General features: G+C 42.5%; 1 protein-coding gene across 2 annotated transcripts in view; it reads left to right on the forward strand.

Moving 5' to 3' along the window:
• Nucleotides 1-18,403, forward strand: part of IQGAP1 (IQ motif containing GTPase activating protein 1) — a 59,615-nt gene that overhangs the window by 18,538 nt on the left and 22,674 nt on the right. For both annotated transcript variants that reach the window (XM_080350999.1, XM_080351000.1), the window contains 13 exons: nucleotides 1,653-1,809; nucleotides 2,182-2,259; nucleotides 4,237-4,313; nucleotides 5,679-5,746; nucleotides 6,803-6,916; nucleotides 7,345-7,523; nucleotides 8,182-8,272; nucleotides 8,742-8,905; nucleotides 12,299-12,383; nucleotides 13,484-13,647; nucleotides 14,030-14,190; nucleotides 14,704-14,828; nucleotides 16,466-16,629. In XM_080350999.1, coding sequence (XP_080207125.1) covers nucleotides 1,653-1,809; nucleotides 2,182-2,259; nucleotides 4,237-4,313; nucleotides 5,679-5,746; nucleotides 6,803-6,916; nucleotides 7,345-7,523; nucleotides 8,182-8,272; nucleotides 8,742-8,905; nucleotides 12,299-12,383; nucleotides 13,484-13,647; nucleotides 14,030-14,190; nucleotides 14,704-14,828; nucleotides 16,466-16,629 — 1,627 coding nt within the window. The remainder of the gene's footprint in view (nucleotides 1-1,652; nucleotides 1,810-2,181; nucleotides 2,260-4,236; nucleotides 4,314-5,678; nucleotides 5,747-6,802; nucleotides 6,917-7,344; nucleotides 7,524-8,181; nucleotides 8,273-8,741; nucleotides 8,906-12,298; nucleotides 12,384-13,483; nucleotides 13,648-14,029; nucleotides 14,191-14,703; nucleotides 14,829-16,465; nucleotides 16,630-18,403) is intronic.

The following is an 18,403-nucleotide window of genomic DNA, read 5'->3' on the forward strand; positions in this document are numbered from 1 at the left end:
TAATATTTAACCATGTCTAAAGCCTCGGTTATTTGAATAGTCCTGTTCTTACTCAAGCTGTGACCACCTGTCTGCTAATTATAGGTTACAGTTGCTGATATTGGTATTATCCTCTAATTCTTCAGTTTTGTCAGCCTCAGTTTTTGTGTTTATTTAACGGAAGACTGAAAGGGGGGCATAGCATGTGTCTATGCCAGAATGCATTAGAAACAGCACCGTTTGTGCAGCCCCATGGAAACACTGCTTGGAGATGCTTGTTAGCTCGTAGTGTATATGAGCTGGTTTTTGTATGTATGTACAGTGCTTGATTTTAATCAGAGGCGTGAGAGCGTGGAGCCTTGTACCTCATGGATGTGATACGTCTGCAGTTTTAGTTCGTGAACAAAGCCACATATTTTTACAGGTGTGTTTTTCAGGACTATTTTCTGTGAAATTGTGTTAATTTACTGCCGTTATTAATTCAATCTGTTATCATTTGCATCAGTACAGTTTTCCTGTTATTTTGCTGGATTAATATGGAGCTAAATAGTTCACAGTTATGTATGCATCTGAAAGAGTGTTTAGAATAGTAAAATTCTGTTCATTGGGTTCAAGCACGATCTTGTCTTTAAGATCAGCCCCAGCAACATGGACTCATCATCCCTGTGAGCCAAATCACTGACCTTGCTTGTGTTACACTGTTAGCTCTGGTGTATAATATTGGCTACTGCTGTTCTGAGCCACTCTTGTCTGGAAGGCAAATTTCTGTGATCTTTATTGATCCACGTCTCATCCATCCCCTAAGAGCTTTAGGGTTCACACGATGAAAAGGAGACGCTTTAGGAGTGGCCCATGGCCCTGCAGCTCCTCTTCAGAGAAAGAGCAGCCGGGAGCACGTTGTGTGTGGGAGAAGCCACCCAGCTGAGCTTGCAGCACCAGCGCCTGGGGGCTCCGCGCAGAAGAAATGTCGAGGTGCACCTCTGTTTGAGAACAGGGACTCTTCAAAAGTATTTGCTGTTGTAACCTTTGTTTTTGTCATCAGGATCTGTGATAACATTAAATGAGATGGAAGGAAAAAAGATAAGGGAAAATCAGGTGTTATGAGGAGAGGAATGCTTGTTCCAGTATTCTCCTGCTGTTCTTGAAATGTATAGTAAGGTGGGAGAAAATATATAGGTCAGGAAGGGAGACTTAATGATGACATTTCAGGGCCTCTCTGAGATCAACTGAAAGAGCTTGAATAAATGGTACAAAGTCATGAAATCACTAGCCAACACTTAACGAGAGCAAAGAGATGCTTGTGAGATAAGCTTGTACTCAAGAGGAAGATTTAAGTTGTTTAAAAAGACAGGTTGGCCGCTGTGTCCAGACCAGTACCAGTGGTATCATGGGCTGAAGGAGAAACAAGGTGGTGAGGTGGTACCTTAATTACTTGTGAAACTCTGGCTACTGAACTCCGTACTTCTCCGTAACATTTTGTCTGGAGCGTTACTGACCAGCATTTCAATGACACTGATTGTGTCATAGTGCTGTACCTGCTTCCCACCCCCAATGCTGAGTAAATATGCTAGAGTATGACAGTAGTAGCAGCGTGAAACTTGTTTAGCATGGGCTTGTGTTCACACCTTGGAGATACACTCACGTAACCGACTTTGTTCTTCTTGCTCTTCCAGGTGGATGGAGGCCTGTCTGAATGAGGAGCTGCCTCCTACGACAGAGCTGGAAGAAGGACTGAGAAACGGAGTCTACCTGGCCAAACTGGGAAACTTCTTCTCCCCTAAAGTGGTTTCAGTGAAGAAAATATATGATAGGGAACAAACTAGATACAAGGTGAGACCTATTGGCCATAGATACTGCTTTAGGTAGACATCCAAAGTAGGAAAATGTGCACATGGAGGTACTGTGAGCAAGTAATTAGAAGGTTAGTTTATATTAGTATTACCTGAAAAACTCCACTGTCACCCTAGAACAATGGTTAATTGGGGCAGGGGAAGACTCAGCTTTGTATCTGAGCTTGTACTTATGTGAAAGAACTTTCATAAACAGGCACTATAATTGTACAGAGAAGACTTCTGTTTTCTTTTCTGTAAGGGTATTGTTTTCCCTCTCTGTGTCAATGAACTTCCCTGCTGTTCCTGGCAGCTGTGATATTTTGTTTCTTACTGTCCCCCCACACCTTGTTCCTGCCTATTTTTATTTCAGGCAACTGGTCTGCACTTCAGGCACACAGATAATGTGATCCAGTGGCTGAATGCCATGGCTGAGATTGGTCTCCCCAAGGTAATTTCTATGTTCCATGTACATCTCAGAAAATCTTTACGTTCCATGGAAGCATTTGCTATTGTACAAAAATCAGCAGACTTCATCTAGTAATTCTTCATTTACTAGATTTGCATCCCTATTGTTGTGGTTTAACTCCAACCAGCAACTAAGCACCACACAGCTGCTCACTCACTCCATGCCACAGCAGGATGGGGGAAGGGTTAAAGTGAGAAAACTCATGGGTTGAGATAAGAACAGTTTAATAATTGGAATAAAATAGTAATAATAATAGTAGTTATAATAATAAATTACAATGAAAAGGAAAATAATAAAGAGAAATAAAACCCATGAAAGACAAGTGATGCAAATGAGAACGGTTGCTCACCACTGACTGACCGATGCTCAGACAGTCCTTGGGCAGTGGCCCCCATGCAAACCTTCCTCCTAGTTTTATTGCTGACCACAGTGTCATAAGGTCTAGAATATCCCTTTGGTCAGTTGGAGGCAGCTGTTCTGGTGTGTCTCCTGGCTCTTTGTGCACCCCCAGCCTACTCGCTGGCAGGGTGATGTGAGGAGCAGGAAAGGCCTCGACTCTGTTAAGCCCTGCACAGCAGCAGCATCCTGGCTGGAACCAGTACTGGTGTGGCCAGCAGGACCAGGGCAGTGACCACACCTGTTCTGGGCACTGGGGAGGCCAAAGCTCGAATCCAGGGGGCAGTCTTGGGCCCGTCACACCAAGACACACCTTGAGGTGCTGGAGCGAGTTGAGAGAAGGGAACGGAGCTGAGGAAGGGGCTGGAGCACAAGTGTGAGGGGAGCGGCTGAGGGACCTGGGGGGTTCAGCTGGAGAACAGGAGCTGAAGGGAGACCTTCTGATCTCTGAACTGCCTGAAAGGAGCTTGGAGCCAGGGGGGGTCGGACTCTGCTCCCAAGGAACAAGAACCAGGACCAGAGGAAACGGCCTCAAGTTCCACCAGGGGAGGCTGAGGTTGGATCTTGGGAACAATTTCTTCCCCAAAGGGCTGTCGGGCATTGGAACAGGCTGCCCAGGGCAGTGGTGGAGTCACCATCCCTGGAGGGGTTGAGCAGACACGGAGATGAAGTTCTCAGGGACATGGGTTGGAGATGGACTTGACAGTGTGAGGTTAGCAATTAGCTTTGATGATCATAAAGGTCTTTTCCAACCAAAACAATTCTGTGACTTGATTATTTTTTTAGCATACATGCTTGCAAGTTGAGCCGTTTATTTTTGGCAAAGTTTTTCATATAACTTGTTGAGATTTCCTAGTGGGTATTGCTGGGATTTATGACAATCTTACTGGAACAAATGTGGGATTAGGAAATACTGATATATGCTGTTAATGTTACTAGATGAAAATAAATGAGGAGGGAGCTAGACAGAGAGAATTGCCAGGTATGAGGCAAGATTTTCAGATGTAACTGGGTTTTGAAGGAAAATAAATGTGTGAGGAGATGTTAAAGAAACTGGGCTGGAGTCCAGTACATTGACAGAGGTATTGGTGCTTTAAGTATTTTCCCATGCAGGAAAGCCAGGGAACTGGCGCTGTGGGGTTGTGAGGGTCCCTGAGTTGCTCTTGCCTTTACAGAAAGAGCAATGCTATTTGTTCTCATAGGCAATCGCAAGGAACCTTCTGATAACTGGAACATAACAGCCCTTCATCTCTCAGCTTCTGTTGAAGTCCTCACTAATAGCTCATGAACCAGTGTCTTGGAGGGCACACAAAAGAACGGATGTACTCATCCATGGGTGTAGAATGTGCACAGGAGAAGGGGAGCCCTGGTTTGGGTGGTAGAACCAAAGGACTGGCACTTCAAGCAGGAGAAATGTTGGGACAGGGCAGAGAATCTTGAAGAGTTTTGTTCTGTGGGCTGTTTCATTAGTGTACTGCAGAGGAGTCAGGCTTGTCGCAGTTATGTGATGTGGCTATATATTGTGAGTAAAATTCAGAATGCTAATTTTTTTTTTACATTTAGATATTCTACCCAGAAACTACAGACATCTATGATCGCAAGAACATGCCACGCTGTATCTATTGTATACACGCACTCAGGTAAGGCTTGCTAGGCAGAAATCTAACTGCTTCTGAAATCTTTCTGCAAGGCTGAAAAGTGAGAGGGCTGAATGAGGATGAATCTTCTAGCAGAACAATCTTACCAGGTCAGAGCAAAGATGCATGAAGCCAGTATTTTGCCATGGGCAGTGGCCAAATCAGATGCTTAAAGAAAAAGAACCAGTCAGGTATGCTGTGATTGCTGCCTTCCGATCCCAGTTCTCACCCTCCCTCTCTGCTCTCTGAGCAGAGCTGAACATTTTGGAGCTTAAAGGAACACCTGAAAAATTCTGTTTAGATTTATAAAGATTGGAGATTTAGATTTGATATGTTAAGGTCATGTGAAAGGGTGGAATTGCTTACCCCTCTATTTTCTACTCACATTAAAACTGAGTTTACCAGAGTAATGGGTATTTGCTTCAGTAATTGTTTATTTTTAATATTCCCGTATAATGGTGTATTTTAATACAGAGTACATGATCTGTGCTGAGCTGGCACGACAGGCAGAAAGGAAAGGAGTTGCTTCTCCTCCCCCAGTCTCGTTTGTCCTTGAGTGTATGGGTTATGGATTAACCCCTCCTCTGCAGCAGTTCTGTTTCTCGGCAGCTCCAAGTGAAGGCGTTAGCACCATTGCAGTAACCCGGATCAGCTCGGTGGATCGTGGGGAGGTCACACCTGCAGTGCTGGGGCCAGTTCTGGGCTCCCAGCATAAGAGACACAGACGTGCTGGGAGGGCTGGAGGGAGGTCACTGAGGTGGCTGCTGCACTGGAGCATCTCCTGTGAGGAAGGGCTGAGGAGCTGGCACTGTGGGCCTGGGGAAGGGCCAGCCCGGGATCCCAGCAGGTGTGCAGCTCTCTGGGGTGGCTGCCATGGAGATGGAGCCGGGCTCTTTGCAGCCGTGCCCCATGGCAGGGCACAAGGCAGCTGGCACAAACCAAACCCCAGGAGAGCCCCTCTGAACATCAGGAAATGCCACGTTTGCTCTGAGGGTCACCAGGGAATGGTATGAGTTGCCCAGGGAGGTTGTGGAGTCTCTACCCTTGGAGATATTAAGAAGCCATCTGGACATGATCCTGAGCAACCTGGTCCTATGTGACCTTGTTTGAGGAGAGATCTTGAACAAAACAAACTTGAGAGCGCCCTCCTCGCCTCAACCATCCTGTAATTCTGTGAAGACTTGAGAGTGATGGACAGTTCTGTGTAGCTGAGGACAGAGAGGAGTCTGCTCAGCCTCTTGATGATTATGAGCTGTTACATTAGCTTACCCGAGTGGCTTCTTAAGTCCCGATCTCCTAAATGATCTATGTCCTTGTCAGAACCACAAGGAAAAATTACTGTTTCTAATTACTTATTTTCTTTTCTAGCCTGTACCTGTTCAAGCTGGGTCTTGCCCCCCAGATTCAGGATTTATATGGGAAGGTAGACTTCACAGGTAAAAAAAAAGGAACATAGTGCTGATATGTGTGCTGCCTTGTTTCCTACCTTCCTAGACATTGTATAGATCAATTAAAGGGTTGTTACTGTTGATATCCTAAAAGCAAATTAAATTAAAAGTTAATGTCTTTGAAGAGTTCTAGTAATTTAAGAAAATGGTTTGATTTGGGTACTTCTGAGCCAGGCTGTTAAATAGCCCTTAGTTTGCTAATCATTACTTTTGCAGATAACAGCCCCTTAACTTCTTTTCCACTGTTGTAAGATGCTCAAACCTCATCTCCATCCCCTTGGGAGAGGTTTTGATTTGAAACTCAGTAAATGGTTCTGACTTCCCTTGACAGTTTAAAGTAGAGGTGCTGTCAGCTGAAGAAAGGTTTGCCAGCTGATATGCTGCAGGTTTCAGCACAGGGTCTCATGTCCACTTGCCTCCTTGAGGTTCCAGTTCCTTGATTTTTGCAAAAGTGTCAAATTCTGTGTTTTGCGTTAGTGAGGTTCTTGCCTGAGGGCACACATCTGATTTTAAAGGTATATAAACTTTATTTTTCTTCAAAAGAGTTATTGAGTGTACCTATAAAATGCTAAACTAACAACTCTCTTTTTGAGTTGTATGGTATTTGGCAGCAGCCTATCTCAATATCCTCCATTCACTTTTCTCACCATGGGCTCTCTGTGGGGAAACAGGAATGCCAAAATACTGCCCGTGTGTTTCCTGACCTGTTGGCAGCTACAGTTGAGGCTCCTCAGAATGATGGAGTCTGTTCCCAGCTCCTCATGAGAGTCATGTGTTGTTTCTAGTGAGAAAGGCTACAGAATATTCCCATATGAGTTTCTGGGAGAAATGTAGATATTTATTAAAAGTGTGCAAAATGTCTGTCAGTTTTCATTTATGTTGTTTCCCTTACTGAGTTATGTTCAAAATATTATTAATATTATATTATTTAATATTATAATTTATTGTAGTTATCCTAATTTTTTTCATAGCAGCAATTGGTGTAGCAGTGCTGATTCCTAATGTGTTCAATCCTGTGTAACTGTGTTTTTATGTATATTTCAGAGGAGGAAATCAGTAACATGAGGCTTGAACTGGAGAAGTATGGCATTCAGATGCCTGCCTTCAGCAAGATTGGAGGAATTCTTGCGAATGAACTTTCTGTGGATGAAGCAGCATGTAAGGAAAAATGGAGTTGTGTTTTATGCGATTATTCTAATTGGCAGATTAGATTTCCTTTTTTTGTTTAGTGTTGATTTTAACGCCAGCTCTTGTAAGATAGTACAATGCTTTTGATGCGGCTTTTGGAAGACTGCAAAAAGGGTTTTCTTCTTTCCCTTTTTCTTTTGTTTCTGAAGCATGATGATTTGACTAGCTAGGGTATTGTACTGGGAAGTAGGCTGCCATTTCTTGTCAGGATCACAAAGCTGTGATGGATTGAGAGGTACTTCAATAATTCTTTTGCTTTCCAGTTAATTTCCAGATAATTCTTCTGCTCTTTCCAGTTAATTTCCAGATAATTCTTCTGCTCTTTCCAGTTAAGTTCTCAGTTTTTAATGGAGCTATTGTGTTTGACACTAACTGGCAGGCTGTGACTTATTTTTCAGTACATGCTGCTGTCATTGCCATTAACGAAGCAATCGACCATCAGGTTCCAGCTGACACTCTTATGGCAATGAAGAACCCTAACGCCATGCTAATAAATCTTGATGATCAACTGGAATCCACTTACCAAGACACACTCTACAGAGCAAAGCAAGACAAGATGGAGAATGCTAAAAATAGGGTAGATTAATTCTTCTTTCAAACCACCTATTTGCATGCACTGCAGTTTTGTCTTGCAATGTGAACTGTGGGGAATTCACAGAATGTGTGTTCCAGTCCCGTACATATGCTGTTAGTCAGCTTCACTCCTGGGGTGTTCTCATGTGTTCCCCAGTAACCTGTTGCCCTGCTGTAAAGACGGGCAGCAGTTTGCTGTGTTCTTCTTTTTAGCTGTCTGAAATATGGACTGCATAGAGAATTCATGTCAGGCTGTATATGCTGGGAATGCTATCCCTCTACTTTCATATGACATAGTTACATTTTCTTAACAATGAAATGATGAGCAAAACTGACTGATGCGCTCAAAAGGGGTCAGTTTTGGTTTAGGACGTTATATATCAGATGCCTAGCAATGTGTACTGCTTTTTATGTTTGGGAGCTCTACTGTGTGTTCATGTAGAGCCATTACATTGAAATAAGGTGTTTCTAGGCTGTTTCAGAGTGTGAGTATTACTTACTTTATATGTGTTTACTTTTAGGGCTTCATTTTGCGTGTGTAGAGGTAGCCTGTCTATTACAGCTCTATATTGACAGTTAACCTCTCTGACTTCTTCATTGAGAAGATCTATGAGGGCAAAGGTAACTGTAGAAACACTGATTCATTATTGTTTCATCTTCAGATTGCCTCAGAAAATTCGGAGAGAGAGAGAGATGTGTATGAAGAACTTTTGACTCAAGCTGAGATTCAGGGAAACATCAATAAAGTGAACAGTAGGTGTCATGCTAAATAATAGTCTTGTTTAAAAGAGCACTTAAAAACGATACCTGTGCTCCTCCTCCCTTTCTGCAATGCTAACAAAAGTGAGAGGCAGCTCCCCTGGTTTTGGGGGATTTTTTGTTGGTGTTTTGTTTGTGGTATTTTTCTTTTGTTCATTATTAGCACATAGTTGTAAGCTCCTGTTGCCCTTCCCTTAGGAAATGGATTGTCCATATCGCTGTCCTCCCCCGTCTTCCCCCCCCTAGTTCTTCATCTTGAGTAATGCATGCTATTTCCAACCTTCAGCCTCTTTTTCAAGTACTAATTTGCAATTGACTTTGGAAGTCTTCCATTCGGACTACATGCCTAACCTGGTATCCACCAGGTCTAAGAGTGTTTTTTTCTGAGCAGTATGTCACATACATAAGCCATGGGACTTCCTCATTGAACGTTTCTGTCAAACCTCTACTTTGTTGTTCCTAGCACATGCAGCCATATCAAAGATAGACCTGGCTTTGGAACAAGGAGATGTGTTAGCACTGTACGAAGCTTTGGCAACACCAGCCCTGGGACTCCGAGAATTGCTACGAGAAAATTGTGACTGGTATTTCAAGCAGTTTTTGAGTGACAGACAGCAGAAACAGGAGGTATGGAAAAGTCAAGATTACCCTAATTCACAAGGTTTTCCCCCTTTCACCATACCACCACTTACAGTACAGTTTAAAGTTGGTTTGAAAAATTTAACACTGAGAGAAGCATACGGTAAGCATATTTATCATTTAGTTTTCACATCTGCATATGAAAGGCCAGTATAATGTTTGTATGTATATAATTAAAATACTTTCGCTAAATCTTAAAATACTAACTTATATGTGTATAGAACCATTATAATATAGGTGAATGTTCCTTCTCATTTCACTGTTGTCAGTGCCCAAATAATGTGGATATTTATGTTTTATAAATACCTATCAGTTCAGCATATACTGCTTTCACTGTGGAGAATCCTGCCATACACCATTTGTAGATGTGGCACTTAGGGACATGGTTTAATGGTGGACTTGGCACTGTTAGGTTTACAGTTGGACTCTATGATCTTAAAAGTCTTTTCCAACGTAAATTATTTTATGATTCTAAAATTAGGGCTAACCTTAGTTTCTCCTTTCAAGCCAAGTCTTCAGTGGATTCTTTGTATGTTAATAGGGGAAAAATATGCTTATGCAAAGATGGTTATTGCTATTTCATCTCTTTAATGATTTTTTTTTAAAGCTGCAGCAAGGTAGACAAGATATTGCATGTGTTTGGATCCAGGAAAAATGTAGACAAGTCAGTTACACAGTTACAACAAAACAGATCTTGAGCACTGGAGGATGCATAGGTGCTTGTGCCATAGGTAGAAAATGCAATGACATGACCCAATAGCACCTGCTGGAAGACCTGCGAGGAGGAGGAGATTAGATGTTTTTGTGCTGCAGGTAGTGTGGAAAGACCTAGAAAAGTTCAGACCACATAATTACAGTAAGAGGCTGAGGAAACATTTGTTTTTATGGCCTTTGAACAATAGTTTGAAGTAGAAATAGTACATGACAAACAATCAGAGAGCTGAATCTGTAGTGAGGCCTGGCAGTTTAAATTGAGGTCCTGAATAAGCGTCAAGTTTGAATTTCTGTTTATTTTTGGAGGGGGTAGCTATGCATTATTGTAAGGCTTTTGATTCTTACCACTGTTAAATCATAAGGCACTAGAGCAGACCTCATTGATAGTTTAAGTCTTAAATCACCAGAGCTGGCAGATGGGAAACAAACATTCGGTGTCGGGCCCCAGGCAATCAGTGTCATTTCCCCTTGTAAGCCACTGCATAGCTGGGTATTGCATTGTTTAACATATTTACTGACAGCAGTTCAAGGCATGAGGACAAGTAGGAGTGTGTTCTCAGTGCTGACAAACCTGAAGTGAACCTCAGAAAGTTCACGCTGCTTTGCTCACAAAACTGCCCTCTTAGTTTTCTTTCAAGTCAGCAAATGTCAAGCGTCTGGGCTGGGCTTTCCTACCCAGTATGCTACAGAATGAAGGTGGTGATCAAACCCTATGCCATGTTTGTTCCCAAATTGTTAAAAGTATCTGGTCTAATCTTTTATAGGAATTAACAGGGCAGGGTGGTCATGTCACCAAGTGGGGAAGTGGTCATCTGGGTGTAGCGCAATGTGGATGAGAGACACCCTGAAACCTGTAAGACAAGGCTGAAGGGGATGTATGTCTAGCATACATACAGAAGTGAGGAGAGCAGTGTTAGAGGGGAGTCTCTTAGAAAATCATGGTATGGTTTGGGTTGGAAGAGACCTTTGGAGGTCATCTAGTCCAACACCCCTGCTAAAGCAGGTGCCCCTGGAGCAGGTTGCACAGGATTGTGTCCAGGCAGGTTTTGAATGTCTCCAGAGAAGAAGACTCCACAACCTTTCTGGGAAGCCTGTTCCAGGGCTCTGTCACCCTCAAAGTAAAGAAGTTTCTCCTTGTATTCAGATGGAATTTCCTGTGTATCAGTTTGTACCTGTTGCCCCTTATCCTGTCATGTCATTGGGCACCACTGAAAAGAGTCTGGCCCCATCCTAGTGACACCGACCCTTAAGATATTTATCAGGACTGGCAAGATCCCCTCTCAGTCTTCTACACACTGAAGAGATCCAGCTCTCTTAATCTTTGCTAGTAAGAAAGATGCTTTGGTACCCTGATCATCTTTTGTAGCGCTCCGCAGGGCTTCCTCCAGTAGCTCCTTGTCTGTCTTGAACTGGGAAGCCCAGAACTGGACACAGAACTCCAGATGTTCCTCACCAAGGCAGAGCAGAGAGGGAGGAACAACCTCCCTTGACCTGCTGGCCTCACTCTTCCTCATGCACCCCAGGATATCACTGGCCTTCTTGGCCACAAGGGCACATTGATTGCTCATGGTTAACTTTCTGGCCACCAGGACTGCCATGTCCTTCTCCACAGAGCTGCTTTCCAGCAGCTCAAGGACCCTGCACTTGCCCTCCTTGCACTTAGGCTTCCTTAGGCTCCTCTTTGCCCAGCTCTCTGACCTGTCCAGGCCTTGCTGAATGGCAGCACAGCCTTCTAGTGTCTTACTCTTTTCTTGGGAAGTCACCATGAACCAGTGGCCTCACTGAAGTGCCTGTACATTAATGCTTGTGGGGTGGGAAATGAACAGGAGACACTAGTGTGCAGTGACAGAGCTGCAGAAAGTCTCCACAGTTGTCCAGAGATGTCTCTAGGGATGAAACAGGATGGGGAAGATTTTTACCAAGTTTTTTAGTAGCCACAAAAAACAAGTTCAGCTGTTTTCTGAGCTTCCAAGTCAGATTACATGTTCTTCCGGAATGGAATTGAAAGGTCTTGTTATGTAATTGTGGTCTGTTGGTGCTTTTGGAGAATTATCATCTTTACTGTGTGAACTACACAAGAAGGTGTGACCTGTATGGCTACTACTCAAGTTATTTGGGCCCTCCTGCTCCTCCATCACTCAGCCTCATTTTCTGTTTGTATTCATGTGGTATCATATAGTTCTAGAAGCATGTATGTGTAAGCCAGAACTGCATGTTGTCCATTTCTGATGTTATGCTAATTCTTCCGTTGCTCAGAGGTAAAATGGAACATGAATTAATGTGTCACTTCGTGGCAAACTGCACAAGTACTAATTTCATTCCAGCATGCAGCTCATGTATAGGGATCATTTTACCACAGAATTGTCCCCTATATCTTAAATGTTTTATAATTTTGGAAGCTGGATGTTGCCTTAGATTGCTGTGTCCATGGGACTGCACTTCTAATACTGTAAAAGGGATCAGGTTGCACACATATGGTTTTTCAACATATGAACTGAGAATCTGGTGAGTAATTTCCGTCTTCCTCACATATATAGCATTCTTTGTTTGCAGAAACTATGTGGCATTAGTGTTGTTTCAAGGAAAAGCTGTTGTTTTGTTTTGTTTTTTTCTTCTTATTGAGCTGTTCAAGCAAGTAAGCTGACATTGGTTTCTTTCTTTTTGCAGGCTGGCCTTACAGGGCCTCTGCAGAAGGAAGAGTTGCAGTTGGGAGTGGATGCTGCTAACAGGGCAGCACAGCAGTATCAGCAAAGTAAGGATCAGCAGAAATTATTGCAGCAAAGTGACCATGGATGTGGTCAAAAGGATGAAAGCAAAACATTTGGGTCTGTGTGGAGATAACGTGAGGTCTCTCTCAAACTGTTAGGAAAGTTCTTTAAGTACTTCATGAACGCTAAGAACATTAAAGAGAGGTGGTTGCCCAATTATTTGTAGTGTCTCTTATCCAGCTGTCAGAATGCTGCTGGAGATAATGACATACAATGTGAAATATTAAACATGGAACTTTTGTGTCCACCTTAAGTAACGTCTTTTTCCAGAATGCTTGTATGGGTTTGTGTGCTGTGGATCTGTGAAGGAAATGTGGATTGCTCCGTGAGGTGTCAAACTAAATCACCTTCTGACCATTGACATAAACCTTACTTGGTTTGAGCTACTGAAGCTTTAACTGTTCCTAAGTATCAGGTGGCAAATAGAATGGCTGATTGTTTTTTGATTGATGCTTCTGACAACATGCAGAGCTATTTTCTGGAGAAGAATGTTCAGTTCCGCCCATGCAGAAGTGATTATTTCAATTTGTGATAGGCAGAGATCTGGGGGGAGAGGGTTTAGAATGCAAGAGGAAAATAGCGAATGTCTGACAACCAGGAAGCCACCTTTGAAGTACCTCACTTGCAGCATGGAGCTTGGCATTTGTTTGCCTGCTTATGCTATTTTGGTGTTAGCCAAGGTGTACCCACCATTGAGTGCCTGTCACTGCCCTGAGCAGGACAGACCCAGGATAGATGTCCACAGGAAAAATAATGTTACCAATCATCCATGCAAAAATTTTGCAATTATGAGGCTTCTTACTATCAGAAGACTGAAATGGTGAAACAATCCTTTGATAATGGACAAAAAGGTGAACTGGTTTTAAACATGAGCTTTATTTTAAGGAAGGCATTATGTATTTTAGCTGTCTGCAGTAATAGAAGACTAACTGGGATCAGAAAGCCTCACCTATTCCCTGCAGCTGAGGGAATTGTTCTTTTTCTTGTTAGGTATCTGATTATTGAGTAGAATAAAAGTGTTATTATTAATAGACACTCAACTGTCTGCCTTCCTGGTTCTTTGTGCTGCCTCTTTGAACTCTAGGGCTGGCGGCAGTAGCCAGAATTAATTCTGCAATTCGAGTGGGTGATGCCAAGAAGACTGTGGCAGAAATGATGAATCCAGAGGCTCAGTTACCAGAGGTTTATGCGTTTGCTGCAGACCTTTACCAAAGGGAGCTGGCCACCTTGCAGCAACAGAGCCCTGAAGTAAGTACCACATTTTCTCTTATTTCTGGAAGTTGATATGGATCACTGGATATACATTGGCTGTTTTGTTAAACGCAGTCTCTCCAACAAACCTGTCTCGCGTCTTCGTAGAACTTCGTAGAACTGCTCTGGTGTTCAGTTTTCTGCTGTCAAGTTTGATCCCTAAATCTTGGCCTACTTGACCCTGTAAGATTCTGCTTTGATCTCTTACTTGATGTTGTAGCTTTGTATATGATACTCATCTTTCTCCTTCTGTGTCATGAGGGTTTCGCCTTTGCTTTGTTATGTGTCTGTTCTGACAACTACTCTATTCTGTGTTCTATATGCAGCAATAGTTTGTAAAAAGCGAGTGGAGTTAATTTGTTGTCCTCTTTGTATGCAGGGTAACCTCACCCATCCAGAGTTATCGGTTGCTGTTGAAATGCTGTCTTCTGTGGCCCTGATTAATAGGGCTTTGGATTCAGGGGATGTGAATACAGTGTGGAAACAACTGAGCAGTCCTGTCACAGGCCTTACAAACATTGAGGATGAGAACTCTCAGAGGTGGATATTTCAAGCAATTATGTCTGTCTTTGATGTTCCTTGTATTCTGTGGCTTTTTGAATTTCCTGCCCCCCAACTCTTTGTGTTCCTTCTGTGTTGTTTATTATGGTATTGATTTAATCTCTGTTGGCTCTTGCATCTTGTTTTTGCGATTACTGTTTCTTACTGGTCTAAGTTCTGTGCTGTCTCAGTGCTTTCTCATGGATTTCAGGCTGAAGCGTGTTGTGGTACCATCAGGTTGTCAGTAACGCTGTGTTCACTCACCCACTGTGTTCTTTGCCCTGGACCCTCATTCAGTGCTTTAGTGCTTTTGGCGATTATTTCACATTTGGGCTGACCATCCTGTATGCAGCCTTTCCTCTTTCTGTTCTTCCTACTTCTCATATTTGTTCCAGTTAAAACCCTCATGTTACTCCTTCCACTTCGTGTACAATTCTCATGCTGTGTTGTGTGTTCCCTGGCCTGCCTGTTGCAATGTGATGTTTGTTGGGTTTGGTTTTTGTTCTTTGACAGATACATCGATGATTTGATGAAGCTGAAAGCTCAAACACGTGCAGAAGGAAATGAATTTATTACGTGGAATGATATCCAGTCATGTGTTGATCGTGTGAACGTCGTTGTGCATGAAGAGCATGAAAGTAAGTTTTCTGTACGATTCGTGCTAGACTGATCCTAGCTCATAAGGAGTGCTACGTTATATTGTACACTGAGACAAACAGATGTCTTGTTGCATAGTTGGTGAGTTGTGTTTCACCTTGAAAAGTCTTCATACTCTAGAGAGGGTTAAATTTTGATTTAAGAGCCTGCTATCTTGATTGACTTGTTTCCTGGATCTCCAAATAGACCCTGGGTTTCCTGTTTGGAAACCACACAAACACAGACCTGTAGGTGCACACAATGAGATGTTACTTTCATAGTGTGTTTTCTATGTAAGAGGTCACAGCACAAGTCTGAAAGTTTGTGTAGTCCCAACACCCTGTTTCTTATAACACTCCTTACCTGTAAAAAAAGTGCAGAAAACTGTGTAATGAAATAAGCTGTTCTCACAGGGAATTACTTAATTCTTTGGTCTGCTTCATATATGCCCACATGGAAGGACACTTCTGGCTATGAATAGGTTAAATTAGTTTGGGAAGACCCTCAAGGCATACAAACCATATATCTTTCATTTCCACTGTCCTTGTAAATAGTTTCAAATTTTAAAATGGTTTCTACTGAGGAGCCACAACATGGCTGTGCCATGGAGTAGTCTTGTTATGCCCATATTAGCAAACTAATCAGAGAGAATTACTGCTTATATTGCGTGCTCTTTCCTAAGTGAAATAGTGACTATATCTGCTTTTTGATGGAAACCATGCCATGCTTTTAGTGATCCTGGTTCTTGTAGTGTCCTTAACATATATTTTTCCCTAATCTCTGCTCCATCCAGATACCCCTCTTCCCTGACATGTTCTGGTTTTCATATACAATTTTGTTTTGTGGTTGTCTTCCTGCATGGAAGAAAAAGTCACCATCTTTGGATACATTAACCAAAGTTGGAAATCCCCTCACTGAGTCCCTTGCTTTCTTTTGTCTAAAAGATCTCTTTGTTCTGCACGGATCAAACCCTGATTTGCATTGATCCTTCTTTAAGAGGGAATTGAATCAGATGACCTCTAGGGTCCATCTCATCCTGGCCTAAGTTGTGATTCACAGGAGATAGTTGCTGTGGGTAGGACATGTATGATATAGACTCTGTTCATATTTAGCTAACCATAAGGTATTTATTTTTGTTTATTTCTGTATAGCTGAATGGTAAATTTTAGTGTATATGAATAGCATCCACATCTCTGATAATACAGCTGATACTACATATGTTAAATACAAGAGTTTTCTGAAATATGAAGTTACTTTAGCTTCATGTGATTTCTTTCTAGGGAAGAGAGCGCCTTGGAAAACTGTAACCTATGAACTTTGGCCATTTGGGCTTTGATAATTCTCTTCTAGAGAGTTGGATGTGCGAAGACTCAGTTCTGTCCTTGCGTGTGGTCTTCCTGAGGGATTTTTTTTTTCTAATTTCTTATTTTTTATTGCAGTGCCCAGGCATTGTGACTGCTTTCAGGTGGAGAAATAGTCTTGCTTTCCTCACTAGTAAAGGAAGCTTTCTGTTAAAAATATTGCGGTTCTCAGCCTGGTTTAGGAAGGACTAATTCCACTTTTCTTCTGAAACAATGCTTATGTTTATTGTTGATCAAAAATGGAACTTTGTATTTCTCCCCCATGCCTTCCTTCTTAGGGATTTTGGCAATTGGTCTTATCAATGAAGCTCTGGATGAAGGGGACGCCAAAAAGACTCTTCAAGCCTTACAGATTCCTGCAGCAAAACTGGAGGGTGTAGCCCCAAAGGTAGCACAGCATTACCAGGATACGCTGCTTCGAGCCAAGAGAGAGAAAGCACAGGTGAGTGCAATAGATGCACCTCATGATAAACCTTTACATCTGTGTAATGGGCTTATTACTGGTCCTGAAAGCCAGGAATCCAAACTGGATATGGAGAGCGTGGCATTCTGCATACCATCCCCTGATCTCATCCGGGCAGTTTGCATCTTTCTGTACTAGAGAAAGAGATTTGCAGCCAGACTGTATGAATGTTCATGAGCTACAAAGATGGGTACAGGAATATTTACTGCATGAGATGTCTTGCTACAGTTAACATGAGATGTGTATCTCTTGGGGAGAAATAATATGTCTCATCTGTTTTTACAAGGAGACCATGTTCATTCTAGGAGTTCTGAACTTCTGAATGCAAGTGTTGTGCAAGCTTAAGTATTTTCTTTTAGTATTGTTAATTGTAGTCATAGGCACAGCTATATATGGCAAAAAGAAAGTTTCTGAAAGTGGAAAAATCTGTTAAGTGGTAACTTAGAAAAAATAAATGAAGCAAAATGCATGCAACTAGAAAAATGTATACCAGTGCCGCCTGTTCACCTGGTGACACTCACTGGTCATGATTTTGTGAGTGGTAGTTGTCTTATTAGCCAGGGGCTTCTACCTACTTGTCCATAGTTGCCACTTTCACTAATTGACTAAATGTGATGGTGAAGATGGGGAGAGGAAGGGTCTCATTTTATGGGTGAGGATCAGTGTGTGTATGTGTGTGTGTGTGTGTGTCTGTGTGTCTGTGTGTGTGTGTATGCAGCTGATTTTTGAGCAGTGTGGATGACATGCCGACTTTTTTTTTTTTCCCCTAATCTATTTACAAAGTATCAGCAGACATCTCTGCTTTTAGTGGCTTGAGGGTGTTTGCACTAACACCAATGCAAAATTTTGCATGGGGGCTAAAATCTAGCTTGTGTTGAACAATGATTTTTTTTTTTAATTTATTTTTTTAATTTTTTAACTGAAGATAAACCCATGTGATGGCAATAGCTGAAATCTTTGTGCATTTCTGATGAAAATCATTAGCAGCTTCCCCAAGGGCGCCCCTGAAAGAGTTAATGTTGCTTAGGAACCTGGTTTGTGCTGCAGCATTTCCTCTGGCTGAGTCAGAGTGAAATAATGAACTCTTTTTAGTGTGCACTGGCTTGTGCCAGGCCCTGCTGGTAACTTCTCAGTTGGCGTGAAATTACCTTATTTAGGCATATGTTCAGTTTAGGGCTCCTCTCAGCAGCATGCCAGTAATTTCAGAAACGGACAGATCATACTATAAAGTAACATTGTGGGGAAAACAGTCACTATGTGAAGTGCACTGTTACTGACTGGTGATTCTGTGCCGCGGGACTGGGAGGGACTGTGGTTCATTGCAGCTGTGCAGTCTGTGACTGGCCAGACAGCCTGGATAGCGTACGTGTCTCATGTAACGAGAGAGAAGAACAGTGGACCTGGTGCCACGGAACACGTGTGTACCTGCTGGAAAGCCTGCAGCAGTGAATCTGTAGGGAAGCACAGGTGGTTTCGGTGATCTGTGGCTTGATTTCTGCTGGTAGAGGTCACAGTAGAGGAAGCTGTTCCTTCAGTTGTTCTCTCCCGCTCCATGGACAGGAATTTTGCTGTTGCTTGTCCTCTTGTAGGTCTGTGGGCTTTCAGATGAAATCTACCTGTGAAAGACACGTTTGTCCCTTGAACGATAACTCATTAAGCATATCAGGTTTGGACCGGCCAAAACAGGGAAAAATGTGAAGGGCATGTAAAGAAAGTTCTTTTTTTCAGTCTGGCCCCAGAGTTCTTGAACACT

This window comes from Nesoenas mayeri (assembly GCF_963082525.1).
Source record: "Nesoenas mayeri genome assembly, chromosome: 11".
Lineage (NCBI taxonomy): Eukaryota > Metazoa > Chordata > Aves > Columbiformes > Columbidae > Nesoenas > Nesoenas mayeri.